Raw genomic sequence first — 22,334 nt, 5'->3', positions numbered from 1 at the left:
GGTCAGCCATGCCAAATGTTTCTCCTGCAACTGTAGTTTCCATCTTTATTCTGTACATCACTCCCCGCAGCAGACGTGAAGGCTGCAGCGCTGACTGGCCCATCATTTACAGCTCTTTTACTGTGAGGCCCAGGATGACTTATTTCCTACAAGCTCTACTTGTCCGTTCAGTTTTTACAAGAAATCCTTTCGTTCACCCTGCCTGGGGAGCAAGTTGGGTGGGATCTGAAATATGGCTCAGCCAGATTTATTAAATGTTTAACCAGTCGGTACATAATTTATCCTCTGAAATTAAATCCTGTTATTTATATTTCAATTCTGATTGAGGGTATAGTGGACAAGTATCTGTAAATGTCCTTAAAGAAAAGTTCTTCAAGGGCAGATCTCACCAAACAAGGCTAGCTGCCCTTCGGACCTATATTTACTCATGTTCCTACTAGATTTCTCTAAGGTTTCTCTCTTTTTTCACGCAAGACACGAGACCATCCACTCCTCCACAAAGATCACCAGGACCAGAGGTTGTACCCTCCTGGTCTGCTGTGGCTGGAGGTGTCGTGATATCCGGGTGGTCTGATCGCTCGTTCTACATCTGTCTCATCCTTTGAATTTGGCACAGCTGTTCACTTGGACTGAATGATGAACTGATTAGATGTGCTTGTCAAAAGGTCACTGTGACGCACACACACACACACACACACACACACACACACATTTTGGTTTCTCTATCACAAAGGTTCATTTGTAACCACATCTTGGGAACAGACACAGTTATTATCCATTATCATCATCCTAAACTCAGGTTTGTTCAAAATAGAAATTCTGTAATTGCATTAAAATATGTTTCTATTTTATCAGTTTCTGACAAGCCGAAGCAGAAAGTGGGCTGTCTATGCAGACCTACAAAAAAAAAACCACTAAAAGAAGTAGAATGAAGAAAACTTTCCTGCTCGAATAACCCTCAAGAGGGAACTCTGAATCTACTCTTTCCATTTATCACCCTTCACCTCTGGGGGCAGAGAGATGGGCCAGTTGTGGGCCACTGGGGTCAGAGATATACTGCCCCGTGTGTCTGGATAGGCAGGCAGCTTCCTCCTCTGACATGCACGAGTCCTCGAGGGACCAGAGACCTGCTGGGGAAAATTCCAGGCATGATGTAATACCAGTGTTAGGAGAAACATACAATATTAAGATATCAGATAATGTAAGGGGACATTTTTACACCTACATTTTCACAGGTCTAAATGTTGGTGCTGTCAGTTTGAAATTCTTGTGCATGAACTAGATTAGCAGAGAACACAGTCTTTCAGAAAGTTTTTATTTATTTTTTCTAGCATATTACAGAAGGCCGTAATGATTTAGGCTTTTTTGTTTTTATGGATGAGTTGAGCTTTCAGTCGAATATCTTTGTTAGTTGATTCAATAAATTACACATAATACTTTGAAAGCTACTACTTTTACCCAAATCAGTCCACACACCTATAGTTACACAGAGTGTAAAACCTTTGATTTGTTCTGTTAAACATATATTTTTTCCCTCCACTCACCATTTTCCCCACTATTTTATTTAGTTAGTGATTGATTTCTATAAGCTTATAAAGTGCAGACATGCAGTAACACTCAAAGCTTGCCCCTTTGGGAAATGATTACTCAACCCTAAAAACATCTACTGACTCCTCTGAAGATGCACCATCCTCCCAACTATTTATCCATGATAGACACACAGTTAGAGCTATAGGAATTAAGGAGAAGTCTTCCCAACAGATGCAACGATGAACTGAACCTCCACCAGAAAAGCAAAATGAATGTAGAGATTAATCTCCCTAGTTCTGGAGCCTTAAAACCCAGCTCCAGCGCTAACAGCAGTAAAGTAAGCAAAGGCAAGGATTCCAACAGGCAGGCCAAGTCTCCCGGCAGAGTTTTGCTCATTGGTCTGAGCTTTGGTGACGATCTTCGCAGAGGAGAGGGTGTAAGTCTTGGACGTGTCTAAATTAGAGGTGTCCACGGCGTTCCTCCTCCTCCGGTTGTTGCACTGCTTGAAGGTGCTGCACGTGCTCTTTTCACACAGCCGGGTGATGCAGTGAAGGTAGTAGGTTGACACGCTCTGGTTCTGCTGCTCGATGAAACGGAAGGCCGGGAAGTGGAAGCGGGCGCTCTGGCTGTCTCCATTCTCAATTATGGTGGTGAACGGATCCTTGGAACAGGGGACGAGCAGGTTAAAGTAGCTGGAGTTATCAGGCAGGGGAGAGATGGAGGCATAGCAGCGGTCAAGCAGGATGTGGTACTGCCCTGTCAAGTTGGTGGCCTTGACCTGAACGTACACGCTGGTCCTCAGTTCGATCCCCAGCGCCGGCATGACCAGCGGTTGAGTGTAGTTGGTGTTGGTGAAGAGCTCCAAGCTTAAAGTGCTGATGAAACTTCCATTGTTGTCCTTGATGGCAATGGAGGAAGCAGACACATCGACCTGGGTGTTGTTGACCAGATACTCGAGGGGATAGGCACAGGAGTAGTAGTACTTCAGCTCAGCATTGTAAGTGATGGTACCAGTGGTGGGATCAATGGACCGGATGACGCCGCTGATATTGACCGTCTGGATGTTGGAAAAGTCTGAGAATATACCCGTTCCTGCTGCACTGGTGGTTATGAATGTGCTTCCACAGGCGTTGGTCGTGTTCAGTGGGAAACTGAAGCGGGCGACCGGTGGGGTCACAGAATCGTCAAGGGTAGCTCTACAGGCAGGGTCCAACATGTGGTTCAGGATCAGAAGAGTCTCGTTGTAGCCAGTGTAGATGACGGGGCAGACCTGGATTGCCAGATTAATGGCTGAAGTACCACACACCACCGCAATGTCGGTTAGCTGTGGCCGTCGGGCCTCTGTTCCACACTCGCCCAGTGTTAGCTGGCTACTTCTTGCTATCATAGATAGCAAAAGTAAAATAGTCTTCATCGTGGCTCTTCAGCTGTGCTGTAGATCAGGACACTCAAAACCTCAACGTTTCCACTGAAGGCTCCTCGCCCGTTGCAGATAGTTTTGAAGTCTTCAGACTGTGTTCAGGGGTCTTTATAGGTACGTATGTCCTCTGGGATAGGCCCAAAACAAGGTCAAGCTCATTGCTATTTGTGACCATCTATTGTAAGAAGTATAGGCCCCAGCATGGACCATAGCCTTAGGGCAGCAACTGAAACCTGACTAATCCTGCTATCCTCCAACTCTGAGAAAATGGCCTTGTTCTTTTGTTGAGTGTTCTTTATAATATAGATTTCCATGTCCCCTACTGTTCAAGGAGACTTCCATGAGGTAAGTGAACATAACACTAGATGGTGTGAATATCAGGTCGAACACACAATGCTGTAAAGTTTCTATCCGGTTTGGGCTCGAGCAACTACAGTGGCGCCCTAGATGGGATCCAGTGGACCAGGTAATATCCTCCTGACTGACACAGACGGCTTCATTTATCCAGCAGTCATACAGTAAAAATAACCATCACCATTTATATGATACAATAGAGAAACCCAACACACCTGAAATTGAAGGATAATTCCAACACTGGAAAAAAGCGCTTAGTATTTACTTTATTGAAAAGGTGACATAACTGTTTTACCCTTGTTTTAGGTCAGATTTGTTGGTTTAAATAATGAGGTATTTTTTAAATGTTTTTAAACTCCTGAAGGTTCACGTATTAAAAATTGTGTGCAATGGCATTGTTGTCACATGTGGGAGGTGCTGTTGCCGTCTTTTGTTTCTGGTCTTGGCCGGCGATGAAAGGACGAGCTGATCCTGTGTGCTGCAAATGTAACTGAATCCAAGTATTAGCAGTGGAACAGCCATTCCTGCTGGATCCTCACAGAGACCAGGGCCTCCACATAACTGCTGTGAACTGCATCCATTTTTACTTCCTCAATTGCCTTTGAAATGGATCATTTTGGATGCAGATGCGGAAAAATCCATTTTGTTCTGGTTTCAGCTGATGTTTCATCATAGAATATAAAGTTACAGTTGGAGACGGTTTAGAGACTCTAACCAACCTGATGCGCAGGATTCTGGACTGTGGAAGAAAACACACAGACATGGGGAGAACCTGCAGCCTCTGCATAGAAACATCTGGAATTAAACCGTCCTGTCATGAGGTTGTTCCCATTTACTATAACCAAAGATTTTGTTGTTTCTTTTATAATGTTTCGTTTCCTTGACCGCTTTATCCCTTTTGGTTCACGGGGAGGGTGCCGGACCATCCCCCAGAGGAGACACCACCTCATAGCAGGGCCCTATGAGAGCATTTGGGGGTTTGGTACCTTGCTCAAGGGTGCCTTGGCAGTGCTCTGAACATTCCCCAGACCCGAACACACCTGTGTTTTGTCCCCACCAGGGCTTGAACCAATAACCCTCTGCTTCTAACCCCAGTCCCCTACAGGCTGAGCTGCCACCGATGTCTGGATTCTGCAAAAGTTCAAGCAAAAGTAGCAGAAAATCCCACAGGCGGATACTGAAAGTGTGCCAGGTCGTTTTGGAAAATGAAGCACTTTTATTCAGTACTTTATTTATTCCAGACCATATTTATTTAAGGCTGCTGCCAGAGATAAGAGCAGCAGCCTGGGCACCTAGAGCGGACGCCGCTCACCGCCGACAGATCCCGCTGTTGTGGGCTGTCAGTGCTGCCTCGTCTGCCACCGTCACATCAGGAAGTGTGTGAAAAGATGACAAACAGGCTGGGTCGAAGCCCTTCCGTGGATTTATTGGGGGTGGGGGCCTGGATGATGGAGGGTCACCTGCTCTCCTGCTCGCTGGCCTCTGCTCTGACTGTGATTAATGAGCGCAGCCTCTGCTGGAGGGTCTGTGGCACTGAGGAGTCGCAGAGGCCCAAACACCACAAAGGGGAGAAAAACGAGGTGCGACTCCTGCCAGGAAGTAAAATACAACCCCGTGTCACCCTTTTACTGCACAGGTCATGACCAAACGGGCCCTGTTTGGGGTTGTTTTGTCTCCCAGTTGCAGGAGAAAGGTGATGATAGTTTGTGAGGAAGTGAAGCCATGCGACTGTCAGCAGAACCGCATGAGCACTAATCTGTCACTCTGGCTGGAGACGCTTGGTTTTCGGTTCTGGTCCGAGACGTTACCGTTAAAACATCAGCTTTTGTCCCCATCCTCACGCTGCTTTTCAAAATAAAATCAAAATAAATATCACAGCATGTTAACTTAAAGTACTAAACATAATTCTTGGAATGCAGAGGCCCTTTTTCTAGGACAGGAACTTTTACCAGGAACTGATGGAGTGAGTTTTGGAGCTCAGGAACCTCAGTTTGAAGTATATCAAACTATAGTTCCTCTTGTGTGTGTCTTTATCAGGCTTCTGGACTGGTCCTCATTCATTTCCAGTTCAAGCAGCAACCTGCAGATGGAGAGGCTGATAATGAGCAGCTGCAGCCCAGTATCCAGCAGCAGCTGCAAACATCTGGAAGTTTCAAATTAACGCTAGAACTATGCTTATTATGGTTATGCAAATGTCTAATATTGGTGGAGACCTGGGGTTCTCTGAAGCACCATCCCTCATTTCGTCTCTGTGCCCGTTTGCTAATTACAAGCTTGAATTTTTAGCAGCTTTTTCCAGCCGTTTCCTCCTCTGTCGCCCGTCTGCTGCTGATTGGCCCTTATAGTCTCGACCTGGTTCACACCAGATAATGTATCACCCTGTAAAGCTAACTGCCATGGAAGTCCACCCAGCGCCCCCTTATTATGCTAAGGAAATGAAATGTCGCATTGGAAGCGTGTTAATGCTGCGTGTTCCCACATGTCGAACATTTACCAGCTGGAAAACTCGGAAAAACACGGGCACTAAGAAAAGGGTGGTCGTGCGGCGTCGTGCTAACTTAAATTCACACGGAAACCTGAAGAGACTGTTTCATAAACGCACGTCAGAGCCCAAATCAGGGTTTTTCCTTTTCATAAGTGGGTGCGGCAGCATTAATAAATGTGTGTCGTGGGTCAGTAACTGACACCAGCCACTCCTGAGTCCTGAAACGGAGCTTTTTATGTCCTGTGTTTTCACCACCGACCGAACGAGGTCAAGGCTGCGGTGACAATGCAGCTAACTTTCCTTACCGGTAATTTAAGTCTTCACCGACCTGAAACCAGAACTCCTTTCACTTCATCAAGGTGTTGAGCGTTATGTGAGCGTTATGTTGCGATAAACAGCATTAATGTGTCCAATTATCCAAATAATTGATTCATGTTTTTAATCCAGGAGTGTGAATAAATCTTGGTCCTTATAGGTTGGTCAAAACTGTGACAGGACTTATTTGGATTATGAAACCAGGAGATTCAATAGCCTGTGATTGACTGTATCCCACGGAGATTATTCTGGTACTGAATGACTAATATGGCAGTGATCGATGGATCCGATGGATCAATATCACACGTTCCCACAATTTGGATCCAAACAAGCATCCATTCATCCGTCGCTGTTGAGCTGAATTCCAACGCATGTTCCTCGCCATGCCTGCTCCTGTCTTTCATGTTTTATGCTCGCGTGCACACACACACACACACACACACACACACACACACACACACACGGCGTGTACACAAACTGTGCCTGTTCCCCTTTCATGTGTGGAAAAAGGCAACTGCAGGGTCCAGCTGTTAAGAACTAAAACAGATATGCTCCTCCCCCAAACAGCAGTTGCTTTTGCAGCTTACACATGCACACACACACACACACACACACACACATGCACACACACACACACACTCCTGTACTAATCTGAAATGTCATGGTGTTTTACTCCAGAGACCTTCTGGGTGTGAAGGCTAGCATGTTCCTGAGGAGCCATGTTTAAAAGCATGAACCAGCTCCTCCTCCTCCTCCTCCTCCTCATTTCTAACATCTTCCTCTCAGCATTGTTTCCACTCTTTCCTCTTCCTTACCCTGGTTTTCCTCTCCTCCCCCCCCCCCCCCCCTCCTCTGGATGTCACAGTTTGCTGAAGTCTGCTGCCTTCACCTGCTGGATCTCCTCCCCTCCTCCCCTCCTGCAGGCTTAAGTTACACCAGATGTGGACTCTGGCTGATTTGCGGTCCAGCTGCTGCCCGTCTCTCCTGCCCACCTCCAGTCTGACGCAGCAGTAATTTATCTTCTGATTAAAGTGCGTCAATTGTCACGTTTCCAGCGCAGATAAGAAAAAGCGTGTGACGGTTCAAACCGACGACGGTTCGGTACCGGGAACATGTGGAAGGTTCTCGGCTTCACTGGTCACACGTGATCGGTGCCTCTGGAAACGTAGCGGAGATTTCAGAGCACTTCTGCATCCGTTTCCAGCTGCAGTTGCATCTAAATGTGAATCCAATCGCCATCAGCAGATTCCTACAAATGCAGAATTGTCACATTACCCATTTTAAATGTTTTTGTGGTCGTTTCCTGGTCTTAAAACACATTTTCACTCAACTGTTTTGCTTTATGTAATTCTGGTGTCGGGGATGGTGCTGGAGGTCATTTAGTTTTAGTTCCTCTGGCAGCTGGAGGTGGATAAAACCACAAGGTCCTACAGAAAAAGGCTGCACAGTAAATCTTCAATGGGAAAACTGTGAAATCTTACAAATGGCTCAATTATGTAATTGCACATATGGGCGCACGCGCTGGTTTTTGGCGTTTATGGACATTTTAGAAGACAAGAGCGTTTTGTGTTTGTTTTTCCTGCTGGACGTTAAAACTCCAGCGCAGACATGTTGTCATGTGAGACTCCACGGAAATCAGACAACAAGGGCCCCCACAAGTATAGAAATACCACGCTGCATGTAGAACTATATGTGCAGGAATTTCCACAAGCGCGCGCGCGCATGCACGCACAGGCGGCGCTTGCTTGTGTGAGTGGCGGTCTCCCGGGCTGAGCCATAACAGTGATGGATGGGCCGTTTGTGGAGGCCGTTATTATTTGTTATGTGAGCGGGTGTGTGTGACTCGGGGGGTGGGGGGTGGGGGGGCAGCTACACCTGCTGCGTGTCCAGAGAGCCCAGCCGAGCTCTGAGAACAGCTGGATGCATTGATTTAGCGTCTCGCTCCGTGGGCTGCAGGAACAAATCAAGCAACAGCTAATAAAACTGCTCTTTATTATGGCCGCTCCATTTGCCCTCCAAAACAACTGGCTACATCATGTGTTTTCCTAACGCCCGCCGCCACACAAAATTAAATCCTGGGCCGAGGTGTCCTTTCTGGAAGCCGTGGCGCGCGGGGCTCGGAGCCTGGCTGCTATGCAGCGGTGGTAATCAATGCTGCATGCGCTAGCATCAATAAAAGTGCGCATATTTGCGTGAGTGACTCACTTTGGGCATTGGTTCAAGCAGCTGCGTTTGCGTTTTAAGCGTGTTTGTCTTCACACCTGCACGTTAACACAATCGATGCTTCTCGAGGTGAACGAGGAGTTTGGAACGGCTGTAGGGTGAATGTGAGAGCGCGCGCTCGTGTACATTCAGGTCATTGCCCAGTGGTCCGGGTCCAGATGTTAAAGGTTCCTGAAACTAAGCGGAGATTCGGCGAGAATTTGGTGCAACATTGCGCCGCCGACCACAAGAAAAAGGGCCCATAGTCGGGTGTTTCATGGTGAAACTGGTGTTTATAGGCTGGCAAACGTAGGCAACGCTTTCAAAAGCTCATTTTCTTCAGATGTAACATCCTGCCGGGGCCAAATAATGAGCTTTGCTTTGCTCTAAATTTGAACGACTGAGAGATTTTTTTCCAAAGTTGGGACGCGCCTTTTATTTAAAGGGAACGCCGGCTGGTGCTCCCAGAGCAAGATCCAGTTTTTGATGCCTTCAAACCGGCAAAACCCCGTTCTTCCGGAGTCTCGATGCTATTGCATCATTAAGGCAAAACAGAATAAAACCAGTCGGCGTTGCCAGTCGCAACAGCCTGCGAAAACAGCCACAGCAGGAAGGAACACGGGCGTCATCCGACAAGCTAGAATAACGACTTCTGCGTAAGAAGAACAGTTCGACCTGCATCTGGACCGAGCCGGCTGTTTGTGTGCAGCCAGGACACTTAAATCACAGTCCTGCGGGATGACCCAACGGGTCCCGGAACTCCTCTTGGGTCCGTCAGGGCGTTCTGTGCAGGCTGTGAGCTGTTACTGCACATTTTCATCCCGCTGTGATGTGACAGGGTGTAACCCCCCCCCCCGATACGTGCGCTCGTTGCCTGGCACTGCTGCGAGGTCCACCGGAGCGGGCGGGCTCAACGTGCAGGGAGATCAGATACTCTCACGCGTACATCCCTGGACAACCAAACTGTAGCAAGAAAAACTGCCTCTTGACAGGAGGAAACCTTGAGTGGGACCAGACTCGAATGTTTGGACCTTCCTGCTGATGAACAGCTAGCTAGAGGCTAAATTAGCTTCTCAGCCAGCTGGAAACACTGTGTGTGATGATTGTTCAGTGGTGGATGCTGACTGGAGGCAACCAGCATGGCTGACGGTTGTGTTTTCAGTTGTCAGACATCTCAAACGTGGTCCGATCAGACGTTAACGCCCTGATTTAAGTTTTACATCGCTAACCTTTGACCCCCCCTTTGAGCGACCACACACCTCCTGTGTGTGAAATGTCTCCTGTAACTTTAACAGCGCCGAGGCAGGTGTCGCTACGGACCCTGGATGGGTTTAACACCTGTCCGTTACAACAGGAGCAAACGGAGACATAAAACGGAGAGAGGCTTTGAGCCTCTCTGCAGCTCCGCTGGTTACCGAGGTGGTTACCGAGGTGGTTACCGAGGTGGTTACCGAGGTGGTTACCGAGGTGGTTACCGAGGAGTTCTCCAGCTTAACAGTGTTTGATCAGTGGCACTTGATGGTCCTTGATCTGTACCCACGACCCCCTCAAATTGAGGAGGGAAAAAACTTTCCATGGTGACCGGGACATGACGGTGACGTCCCTTTATAGTCCGGTTCCAGACCCGGGCTGCCCTCCCTGCACAGACCAGTCCAGCAGTGTTCGATCCAGTCGCCGGTGCTTTCTAATGACCCGATGCCAGCACAGACCTCTCTTTGTCGCCTCTGCGGCGCTGCTCCGGATTCTTACCGCGGAGGCGTAAACGAGCCTCCGGTGGTGGAAATGACATTTACTCCTCGTCTGGGGGCGACGGCGAGCGCTGCCATTTGGCAAAGCCATCAGGAGCACTTTACGTGTCTGACCTTCACGTGTCTACATGCAGTAAATACAACCGTCTTGCTTTTGTGGACGGACCCTTCGCTGTCTGACGTCCGGAGGGAGCGGCGTGGAGGGGAGGGAGCGTGAGAGACCGAGGGGGAAAGAACGGCGTTTCAGCTGGGAAACGTGTCCCGTGTGTGTACGGACACACTCGTTACGGCATCAGTCACACAGCGGGGGAGCACAGAGCCCGTCCAGCTTAGCAAAATTCACAACCTTTTCCAAAATGACATCCTGGTTGTGCTGTCAACAAGTCTGTCTTTACAAAAAAAAAAGAGTTGTTGGGCTGTTTGCTTCGCTGTGGCCACAGTGTTGTCTTGTTTTTGACCCCCAAAAAAAACAAGTCCAACAACACAACACAAGCCAATCACGTTGATCGCCCCCTGGTGGCCGGCGGTGGTATAACCAATAAAGATCTGAAGCTCTGAACCAGAATAAGGGAGATTTTAAGTGCATGGTAGCAGTGTTAGCATGAGAGGACACTTAGGCTTCCTCCACATGTGACGTAAAAATAACACATCACTCACGTGAAAAGTAAGAAGGAGGGCAAGAGCAACAGCAGAAGCAGGCTAATATTCTTTATGTTTGGTGGATCAGATTTCTGATGATAGATCTAAAGTCTGGAAGTCTTGGCTACATGACATGACAACGTTGATAAGTCGGCGTGTGTGTGTCGGTGGCTGGGTGTGTGTGTGGTTTAAGGTTGGGGGGGCGGCAGAGTTGCAGCAGAGTCTGTCAGACTGAAAAATTCCTCCCTTCCACACATCTGGAGGCCAGCAGCAGCGGCAGCAGTGCTAGCGACAGTAGTGCTAGCGACAGTAGTGCTAGCTGCAGTAGTGCTAGCGACAGCAGTGCTAGCGGCAGTAGTGCTAGCGACAGCAGTGCTAGCGACAGCGGCAGCAGCTCTGGATCCAGGAGACCTCGTGCTCTGGAGACACAGTGACACAGTGATCAATTATTAAAACTTTTTTTTTTTTTTTAAATTCCAGTTCTAATTCTCTTTCTCTTGTCTGGATGGAAATTATTTTCTCTTATTATTTTTCTCTTTCTATTTTCTTTTTTAAATTATAATAAAAATGTAAATATGGTAGAGTACAAATCATACCCTATCACATCACTGCTTTATTCACTAATCTAATGATTAAGCTTTTTTCCATAGTAACCGAGGCCTACAGTTTCAGCGCCTTGACCTTTGACCCCGACCTCCTGGGAGCACGTCGCCGGCCCTTCAGACGTGGGATCTGACAGAAAACAAACGTGAGCGTTGATGAAACCTGACAAATCTTTCCAGCATTTAAGACTTTTTCCATTGATTGGATTTTTATCAGAACCGAACTTTAAGTTTGAGTGTCTTTAAGCTCCTCTGTAACGTAAACACACTTACGGTCGATCCCGATCACCTCCGCCGCCCTGTGGAGGTCACATAATGTTCAACAACATTTGGGTTTTGGTTACTTGATGTGCCTATTGTGTCGGAGAGCGTTCGCCGGCCATTAAATCCTGCGCAGACAGCGTGCGGGCCGTGCACGTCCGTGCACGTTCGTGCTCCCAGATACGGTTACGCGGCGAGGAGCTGCCGGACAGAGCGCCATAAATCGGGCCTCCACGCTGACGTGCCGCTCTGCGTTTAACAGCGTAAACACTCCATCCGTCACCGCAGACGCTTCACACAGAGCAGAGCTGGGTTTAATCCCCCCCTCAGGTACGCGGCTACTTACCCCAGATCCCCCCCCCCCACCCCCCAGGTACGCGGCTACTTACCCCGGAACCGGAGCTGCTCCGGGCCGACGGGGCCGAATGAAATGGTGGATAAATTTCACCTCTGCTGGTTTTTATGGAGACGACTTGACAATTCATCCGTGTGCCAGTTTGTGCAGGAATAGTTCTGACTCTGGCGGCCCCTAGTGGTCACTTCCAGAGTGTAAGAGGGGATCATAGTGCAGACCAAAAGGTATGTTTTTAGCAGAATATTACAAACTGATTTAATCTTTTTAATCGGCCCATCAGATAAATGTCACACACTTTAGTTCGGTTGGAACCAGGAATTTTAGACCTAAAAGATACAGATTAAAATACAATTAACGGGGGGATTTTTAATGATTTTGACTTTTTTTACAGCAAAAATTGCAGTTTTTCATCGATATTCTTCCCAAATGGATTTGAAATCAAACAAGATGTGATCAAAGCAAAAAAAAAAAAAAAGGTTTAAGTTGTTAGTTTTTTAATTTGCTGTTTGGGAATTACAGCGAATTTATTTTGTTACCGTTTGTTCTGTCTTGAATATTTAATGTTCCAACATGATTCTCATTACAAGCACCGTTAACGTCATGGTCAAGATTTGATTGTGGTCGAGATGGCGGTTCTGAGTGACGCTTCTCTTCTTTCTAAAAGACGTTAAATTTCAGAGCCTTAAATCCGCTTTTATCGCTGTCGAACCTGTTGAATCGGGAAGCTCGTGTAGGTGAAGGCTCACGAGGGCTCGTTACCAGAGTTAGGTGTTGCTCAGTGTGTGTGTGTGCGTGTGTGTGTGTGTGTGTGTGTGTGTGTGTGTGTGTGTAGCCAGGTCAGAATTGTTTAGCCAGCTGTTCGGAGGGAAAGCCTGATCCCAAGTGACCTTTTGTTTCTCCAGCTGCTCCTCAGTCTGAACAACACACCGTCTTTGTCAGGGGACCTGGAGCATCGACCCAAACCCAACAAAACCTCAGGTTGTTGAAGGTGACGCTGGTGGATCTCAATGTTCCCACGGTAACGATCGCGGATGAGAAGATTAAAGATTAGATCAAACTTAACCGAACTGCACTGCTTTTCTGTCCAGCAGGGGGTGCTAGATTAGTAGAGAGTTGTTCTTTCTTCTCACTAGACATCTCAACAGCAGTTCTCTGGTTCTCCTCAGGGGGACCTCCTCAGGTGGACCTCCTCAGGGGGACCTCCTCAGGTGGATCTCCTCAGGGGGACCTCCTCAGGGGGACCTCCTCAGGTGGATCTCCTCAGGTGGATCTCCTCAGGGGGACCTCCTCAGGGGGACCTCCTCAGGTGGATCTCCTCAGGGGGACCTCCTCAGGTGGACCTCCTCAGGGGGACCTCCTCAGGTGGATCTCCTCAGGGGGACCTCCTCAGGGGGACCTCCTCAGGTGGACCTCCTCAGGTGGACCTCCTCAGGGGGACCTCCTCAGGTGGATCTCCTCAGGGGGACCTCCTCAGGGGGACCTCCTCTGGGGGACCTCCTCAGGTGGATCTCCTCAGGTGGACCTCCTCAGGTGGATCTCCTCAGGTGGACCTCCTCAGGTGGACCTCCTCAGGGGGACCTCAGATGCTCCGCCCACCTAATGGGAAAATATGCAGGTACGTACTTGGGAGAGTACAGACAAGTACCCATAGTGAGAGACTGCTGGTGGATCAGCGAGGTGGCGAAACCTCTCAGCTTCACACTCACTCACACAACGTAATGTGACACAGGTGACCACTAACACACGCGCACACACGCACACACACACACACACACACAAAGCCTTATTATTCATATTATCATAGGTGTCTCATGCTGTTCACAGTATTTATAGCATCCTTCTCTACGAGTAAACACTTTGATCTGTGGTGTGCACGTGCTTGTGCACAAACACCAATTAAGCTGACAGAGACCCATGACTGTCAACAGCCAGGTGCTGGACGTTAGCTGGAATTTGGCGCGTGACCAAGGAGAGGACCCGACTGCTGGAGCCAGCAGAGTCCCCCGACACAGCAGAAAACCAGCTGAGATCCACAGCTTTGCTAGCAAAACATGGGAAACATGTGCCAGATTTGTTCCCAGAAAATGTGACATTTTCACTTGGAAGGAAAGAATTCCGTCTACATTTTGTGGTTAATACATATTTGGACGCTCAAATGTCGCTGCCTAATTCCCGAGAACGTGAGCGAGACAAAAATACCGATGTGCTTGAATATGTGACAATTTTACTGATATTTACTACCGATGAAAGGAGGTAGTGAATGTCTGATATCCACAGGTTACTTTCCAGTGAGCCATTTGTCAGGCTCGTCTACATGTCCAATAATCCCTGGTGTGTTCCCATTGGTTGTTTACAGATGTCTCTCTCTGCTGCTGTAAGTCGCTGATATTTAAAAGTGTCCGGACGGCCTTTTCAGAGCTTTCAACCACCAGAGAGGCTTCCAGCTCAGCTGGTCGCACATATCAGTCACCACTGCTATTACCATCCTGTGTGTGTGTGTGTGTGTGTGTGTGTGTGTGTGTGTGTGTGTGTGTGTGTGTGTGTGTGTGTGTGTGTGTGTGTGTTCGGTGGGTGGAGGTATTGAGGGCTTGTGACCTTGAAACTAATGCTGAACATTATACTCAACACCTTCCCACATGCGCGCGCGCACACACACACACACACGCTGAGTTAGCTCGCTCGTATTCTCAGCAGAGGCTTCGGCTCTTCAGCTGGTTTTATGTTGCCGACAAGTATTTAAATCCATGTGGTTCAGTGTTTATCTCCACCTTTCAATTTGAGTTTTGTTGTCGTAAAACCTCTGAGAGGTCCCGACTAATTCAGCGACCTTTTTTTTTTTTTTAGATCTGGGTTAATTGAAAGGAGGTTCGTTCAGATGCTAAATATATCTGCAGAGTAGTTTAACTTTGTTTTTCTTCCTTTAGTAAACATGAAAAGTCTCGTTAAATTAGAGATGCCACAGACGGACGATCAACGATCCAAGTGAAGTTCAACTAATATAAATGATCAGAAATAAGAGTTTGATTGTATATCCTGGAGATGTGACAAAGGAGAAGATGGTGTTTTTTTATATTCTTCTATCCATAGCATGATAGAAAAAATGCTAACAAGATGTCATACACGTGCTAACGCCTCCTCTCCTGGGAAATACATTCATCTGTAGCGCTACAGTGTTAAAATGAAGAGGCTCAGCGGCTGTGACAATGTGCTAATGCTACAATGGGTCTCTAACGAGAGAGAGGCGGCGCTAATTATCCTGTCTGACAAAAGGACTCGTGCGGGTGCGACACTTTTCTTGTTCGTGCTACATAGCGATGACCGGCATGCGCATTTCATTCCTAAAGTGAGGACATTTTATGTGGTCCTCATAATGTCAAAGGTCTGTTTGAGGGTTAAGACTTGGTTTTATGATTCAGGTTATAGTTGGGTTCGGTCACGATTGTGGTGAGGGTGAGGGCCCTTCGGACACATTATATCATTTGAGTCCTCACAATAACAGTAGTACAAGAGTGTGTGTGTGTGTGTGTGTGGGGGGGGGGGGGGTGCTTGTGCACACCTGCACATAAATTGGATTCTTCAATGTCCTTGTTGGCTCAGACACATCAGTATATGTTAGATTTGACTTGTGTTCAGGTTTCTGTCCTTGTGGGGTCTTTGGCTGACTGCTAGGGTCGCTGGACAGGGGTCACAGAGCAGGCAGGATGAGCCCCGGATCATTTCCCCAACGTGCTGGGTGCTTTCCTGGTACTGAAGGTGACACTGTTACCAAATCTCCACGGCCACAGTCCCGATGAAGACGAGCTGTCAGGGAGGACACCCGCACCAACGAATCAGCGAACAGATGAGGTGAGAGCAGAACCTTGAGCTGCTGAAGGAAAACACAGGAAGGCGTATCTATCGCATATCTCTGGATTTAACATTTTATCCAAACGAAGGTTTTGCCAGGGTTGATTGGGTTGATTCCAAGGTGCAAGGTGGAATTAGAAGGATTTTTATTTCAGGACTCACATTCCCAACAGTCCATTTCTGACAAGCAGGGCCATGCTAAAAACGCCACTGGGAGTAAGATAGTTCTATCCGTACGTATCCGCTAAGATGCTGCGTGACAACAAGACTTGTGTTAGATGATGAAGTGGACACGGAGGCCTAGATGATGATGAGTGATGGTGAAGGACGCAGAGATGGAGAATCGGCTTTAGGTCTTAGATCCTCGGACTTCCTTTGAGTTATTCGTGCTGTCTTGGTTTAATCTGGAGATAAGAGCATCTTATTTACTCTGCACCATGAGCTCTTATCACCCGTGTAAACAATCGGAGGTATTTGAGGCCCTGGTTCTGGTTTTGCTCAGATGAATCCAGCACAAACTCTTGGTTTAGGTCACATATACCCCCACAGTATTGCAGATACCCCGCGGTGGCAGGCGAGCATTAGTTTCCGTCCATCAACGCTCCTCTCTGTGCTCTTGTCAGCACTTAGCGTTCGTACTTTGTCACTCCTCTGACGTTCTCTCCTTCTTTTAGCCTGCACATTTTGGCGGAGCGGGTGTCAAACATCTTTTGAGGACTTTTCAGACTCAACACTCAGATGCCTGTCTGCCACCACAAAGTTTATTCACCAGGCGGCAAAATATTTGCTCGAATGTGTCCAGTGCTAATAAGCTACCATCTGTTCCTGCGTGTAACTCCCATCACAGCCGCTTGTAAGTCCACAGCATGCTGGGACAGTAACAGATGAGAAGATTGAGAATGAAGGTTTAGCTTGGCGGAGGACAAAACAAGATGACCAAGCAGGGCAATTTGTTTCCCCGGGGAGGGGATCATAGCCGTGTCTGTATCAACTTCTGCTTTCTTTTGTTTCTCGAGTTAGTGCCTTCATTCGCCTTAAACATGAGCTTCTAACCTCACCAAGTCTCTGAGACATCAAAGAAGTTTGCCAGCAACATCCTCCAGAGGCAGAGGCTTCTCCAGTTTAGAAGGATTTGGTTAGGTTCCTTGCCCAGTTGCCTTTAAATTAAGACTACCGTGAGATATACAGGAACCTATATAGTGGTGGTTCAGAGGAAACCCACACTCTGTGGGTCAAAACAATGTCAACTCAAGGTGAACATGCAGACATGATTGACATCAACCTCTTGTTATCAGCCGGTAGTCTTAATTTGCAATAATAGATTTTTGCCAGTTGTTGTGATTGTGTTGACAAGGTGACGGATGGTGTATCTGTTTTTATGTTCGATCCTCATGCTCCGCCGTTAAAATTGGGCTCCGCAACTGCAAGCAAATCAATTTGTCTATATCTCAAAACGAATTGTCTCATTTTCACACTGCTATCGGGTGACCGGCTCTGATCTGCTAGCGCTGCGTAAACGGCTGGTGTGGATTTGAAATTAAGCCACAGCTGTCCCGGAGAACCTTATCGCGGCCCCCCTATACTCTGTTCCTGCAGGACGGGATAACCTTTCTGTCCCTGTGGGGCCAGTAGAGAACGGCTGTATCCACCTGACACCAGATCACCCTGGTGGAATTTGAGGAATGGGATCAGCTTCCACTGTGCCCACCCCGTGGGGGAGGTGTCATCCCTGAATTGTGTTTATTTGTTGGCACCCTGTCGTGAAAACCTTCCCATCAACTCTGTGTTAATCTTGTTAGGACGCAACCCCACGATTTTCCCCATCCACAAACAGATGAACTTCGCTCCTCCACATCTCGGCCTTCCCTCAAACCTCCTCCTGCCCTGCTGCTCAGTCTCATCCTCTGATCCATCTCGGGTCTCAGAATCTCGGGTACACACTCGTAATCGCCAAACCCACAGTGTGGGTTCAGTGACATACGTGGGGTGGCGGTGGACGGCCCTAAAAAGACTACCGTGATAGAAAACCTCCCAGCAGTCCTCGGAATCCATCTTCTGTTTCACAGCAGGCAAGATTTACGAGCTGGGCGACACTCAGCATCTCGCTGCTGTCCTGCTGAGATGGAGAGATTTGGAGAAGAAGGAAAAGTGATAGAGACGTAGGAGGGAAAGGAGATGGCATGAAACAGAATGTCGGAGAATCGAAACGAGAATACCGACAAGTTAGTTAAACAGCGATCCCTGGGATCTGTAGATGTTTCCTTCCAGGCGTCGCTGTTATCATAAAAAAATCAGATCAAAGTTTGGACAAAATGGTGGAAAGTATCTCCTACCTCCAGCCTCCCCAATGAGTCCACAGTCAGCGGGGGTGCCAGACGCTAACACGATCGGGGGGGCGGTCATAGGGGAGGTCACGGCAACAGCCAGTCAAATATGATATTTGTAACGTGAGTGCCTTGTTTCTGCTGCCAAGTACGGCTGCTTCACATGGAGCGATGGTGTCTGTAACAATATTTTAGAGTCTAAAAGGTTCACTGAGCTTAACAGGGACCAGCGCTCCGTCTTACAAACCTGAGTTTCAATTTAAATTCTCTTAATTTTCGCTGTCTCAGACAGAAATGGAATGATATCGAATGGAACAGGGGTCCCTCATTCAGCACAAAACTAATTTACACGGTGGGTTTTTAGAAGGTGGAACACCCTGACTGGGTGTTGAGACGCAGCATCAGTTCACAGAAATGTGTCCGCTGATGACTGGGGACGTGAGAAGAAAATAGCCTCACCAGCAACGCATGAGCGCGTTATCAGTCAGATCAGGAACAAGTCCGCCTGATTACGTCAATTGAAACCCACCCCCGCAGATGAAGTTTTCAGTGTCATAGGGTCACCGTTATGGTAATTACACTCCCAAATGTCAGCCAAGATCCTCGGTCGCTCCTCTTCCTCGATATTTCTGTCCGACTGCTCTCGTCCCGCCTCCTAAATGTGACCAAAACAAAAAAAAAACCTCAAAAATGAAGCTGCTAATTGCTAATTAGCTTTAGGAGGCAGTGGGCGGGCCTAATAAAGGCGATGATCAAAGCAATAAACTGTTCAGCAGATACATAAAGCTGTCCACGCTACGCTGAGGTCCAGTGTCAGCTGGTTGGGGAATGAAAACACTTTACCCCACTGTGGCTCAGGAGGTCGTAACTCACGGCTGACATGAGTTACTGCGACTCGTTAGGACCGAGCATCCCCGCGTCTCGCCTCCTGTCCCCTCACCTCCCCTTTCATCCCCGCCGGGTCCCTCCTGCTCCATCGCCAGCAAAACAGATGCTCAACAAGCCTTTTAATCCTTTTGTTTCATTTCCCCACCAGAAAACTGGAGTGGCCTTTTTTCGGAAATAACCTCCAAAGAGGTGCGATGGAAGCGTGGGAGCGCGAGAGGAGATTTATCACCCCTGCGCGTTAGCCAAATAGAAGGTTACCGGACAGAAGTTGGAGAGACGAGCGTTAGAAAAGTTCAGGGGACTCAGCTGGGACTGCAAAAAGGGGGATGTTGATGGATAAAGAAGGATTGAATGTCAGGGAAAAAAGTAAAAACCGGAAAAAGCAGAGTAAAGCGATCCAGAGCCGCCTTATCTTAATCTTATCTCCCTCGCACTCATTTTTAATCTTCAGCTGAAAAGACTTTTCTGCTTTCAACAGGCTGAAAATAACACGCCCGCTCCCCGACATCCCAGCAGGACTGCAGGGGAAGCCTCCGGGGGCCGGAACGGGCCAGGAATCGGTGCTAAAATAAAGTTGGAAGTGTTGATCAGAGACCTGTCATTGCTGAGGAGGATGAGGAGGAAGGAGGTGATGAGGGGGTCGGAGAAGGTGCTGAAGGTGTCTGAGTGGAGGAAGCATTCGTCCGTCATTTGGGCCATTTCACTTTCCTTTATTGGCCACTCGTCACCTCTTGTTTCAGAAGAATAAATTGATGTGTTTTGACGTTTGGTTCAAGGCTACATGTGAGCCGTGGCGTTTAGAGGCTGGTCAAAAGATCAAAACATCAAAGACGAGAGAGAAAAGCAAACAAAGCAAGCTCGGGGGAGGTCTGCGTAATAGCTTGATTGAGTTAATCGCAGAAGTGAGACGCGGGCCGTGGCTGCAGGCGTCTCTAGGGGCTGCGCCAGTGTTACCATGATCTGCTTATTATGGTCTGTGATCCCAGGCTGCACGATGGCGGCTCAGAGCCGTGAAAGAATAGATAACTTCAGTTGAGTTCCTGGACTACAGAGAGCGCTTTTAACTTAATTAAACACTAATATGAAGCAGTCTGTGTGTGTGTGTGTGTGTGTGTGTGTGTGTGTGTGTGTGTGTGTGTATGTGTGTGTGTGTGTGTGTGTGTGTGTGTGTGCGCGTGTGAAGAAATAAAAGTTTGATTTGGGTTTTAGTCATAATTCCAGTATTTTAAAATGATCGTAAATTGATCGTAAATTTAGCTAATAAATATCTCCGTATTTCCAGGGTGATGACATTTTTTTAAAAGGTTCAAATGTTTCAGATTTAAGTCCCCCACCACCAAGAAAACCACAAAATCTTTCTTGAGTTAACCAGGTCCATGCTAACATTAAAGCCTGCAGCTAGCTACCGGCCCATATGCTGCCTATCCAAAAAGTGTAGGTTAAATCAAATTACAGAATCAACTTTAAGAATAACAAAGTTGTAACATGCGTGTCCTGCTGAGTGCACCTCTGCTAACGTTTCACATACATGTACAAACGTGCCCTTGGCGTGTTGAAACCCTGGTTTTCCCAACGGCGTCCATTTGTTCAGTCTCAGGTTGCAGATTTTTAAGCTATTTTTCACCAGAAAAACACGGTATAGTTACACCTTTAATTTATACCCTCAAGAAATTGAGTTATGAGGGTACAGGTGAGCCCGGCTAATGTCGCAGTATTATTTTAGCCTGTACAGATGTTACGGCATCAGCTGCAGCTACCTCCAACATTCACGTCTTTATTAGCGGCGGCGGCATGACTCCTCACATCAGCACAGCAGCGGATCGGCTCGGTAGCATTTTGACTTGACGGATCGCTATTTTTCTCGTTCGCGTTGATGTTTCCGCGCCTGTTGCTTTAGCTAGCGCTCCCGTCAGTATCGCTCAGTGCCCCTCCGTGTTTTTCAGCGCGTAACCATATGTCACTTTGTCTGTCATTACACAAGAAGAACGCCGTTCACACGAACTTCTCCTAAATCTTCGTAGATTAGGCGGCTGCCGGAGGGCCTCACGGCGGTCTGGGCGGCAGCAGGTTGTGTTTGGACTGATGTTAAGAGTTGAGGTTGGTCGTGTGTGTGTGCGTGTTTGGCAGGAGGTCCAGTTATTGACAGAAGGATTACAACGAGCTTAAGGTTCAAGCCTCTGTGCTGACAGACAACTTGCCCCTGAGAATCGGTGGACACTCGTGAGACGGCCGGCGCTCGCGCCCCCGTCTGACATCGCCGTGTGTGTTTTTATCGCAGTGATGACTGCGTCGTTCGTCTTTGTCGGACAGCGGATCAGGCCGAAAGGAAAACAAGAAATGCTAACAAGCTAACGATCAGAATGTGTACATGCAAGAACACCCTCAGAGTAACGTCCTTGTTGAACTACACACACGGAGGGGAATGAAACGAAGTGTGTTTTGGGGCTAACGCTCTTATCAAGGCTAATCCTTGTTTGTGGGATTTTGTTGCATTTTGCAATAGATGTGGCTCAAAAAGTTTACCAAAAATATAATGACAACAGCAGCGAAATGCTAGCTGCAATAAGGTAGCGCAAACCGGAGCGATATTGCTGCGGAAACAAAATCCCTCTGTGTTTACGCCTTCATGGGATTTGATTGACAGCTCGCTAGTGCTTCTGGGTGGTCTCTGGCCTGTGTGAGTGGGTGCGAGGCGATTGACAGAAGAGGGGGGGGGGTCTTGAAAGGGAATAACAGTATTAGCGATGTCACAACCCCAGAGGCTGTTCTGATGTGTTCCGTACAGGACTGAAAAGAACCAGGTTTCACTTCTGTGTGTTGGACATATGAACGCAAACGCGGTTCAACCCTTTGCTAACGATAGCAGCACCAACGATTAGCTTCCCTTTGAACGTTCTGCTTTACCGTCTTCCATATGCGACCTGGTTTCTGTTCCGTACCTGTTACACACAGGTGAACATCATCCTTCGGTGTTTGTGTCGACCTGGAACCACAGAGAGCTAAAATCCCTGGCCTTGCTAAAAGCTGAAAACACCCATTGACCTTCTGGCCTTCAAGTGTCACACCTTGTCCAGATGTGGGTCTTGACCAGCCTCCAGACTTCACAGGCATTCCTCGGATCTTTCCCGGTTCTGCCTGAATGTTCCCTGTTTCCTCTTGGTGGCTCTGTGGTAGTTTTGACACCTTGATCCAATGTTAGACCAAACACACGGCTTTGGACACGGCTGCATGATGAGCTACTGGTCACATCTGTGTGACCCCCCCCCCTTCCCAACCCCCACACCCCCCCTCCCAGAACGACTGGGGCTACGGAGTTCACAGGAGGCCAAAGGCAGTAATTGGCTGCTTTGGTTACTGGGATGCTA

At 47.9% G+C, this 22,334-nt stretch overlaps 1 protein-coding gene and 1 long non-coding RNA gene across 2 annotated transcripts; both read right to left on the bottom strand.

Moving 5' to 3' along the window:
- Positions 1-1,834: 1,834 nt before the first annotated feature.
- LOC101070799 (zona pellucida-like domain-containing protein 1) lies at positions 1,835-2,917 on the bottom strand. The gene has a single exon (XM_003962241.2). The coding sequence runs from the start codon at positions 2,915-2,917 to the stop codon at positions 1,835-1,837; it is 1,083 nt and encodes a 360-aa protein (XP_003962290.2).
- Positions 2,918-10,132: 7,215 nt separating this feature from the next.
- LOC115251216 (uncharacterized) lies at positions 10,133-12,039 on the bottom strand. The gene is made up of 4 exons (XR_003889780.1): positions 11,946-12,039; positions 11,569-11,847; positions 11,358-11,425; positions 10,133-11,112 (listed from the first exon to the last, which is right to left on the bottom strand). It is a non-coding gene; the product is annotated as an uncharacterized lncRNA (long non-coding RNA).
- Between the last annotated feature and the right edge of the window lie 10,295 nt (positions 12,040-22,334).

Source organism: Takifugu rubripes, chromosome 1 (genome assembly GCF_901000725.2).
Source record: "Takifugu rubripes chromosome 1, fTakRub1.2, whole genome shotgun sequence".
Taxonomy (NCBI): domain Eukaryota; kingdom Metazoa; phylum Chordata; class Actinopteri; order Tetraodontiformes; family Tetraodontidae; genus Takifugu; species Takifugu rubripes.
The sequence above is the reverse complement of the archived record's forward strand: the minus strand, read 5'-3'. Positions and strand labels throughout refer to the sequence as shown.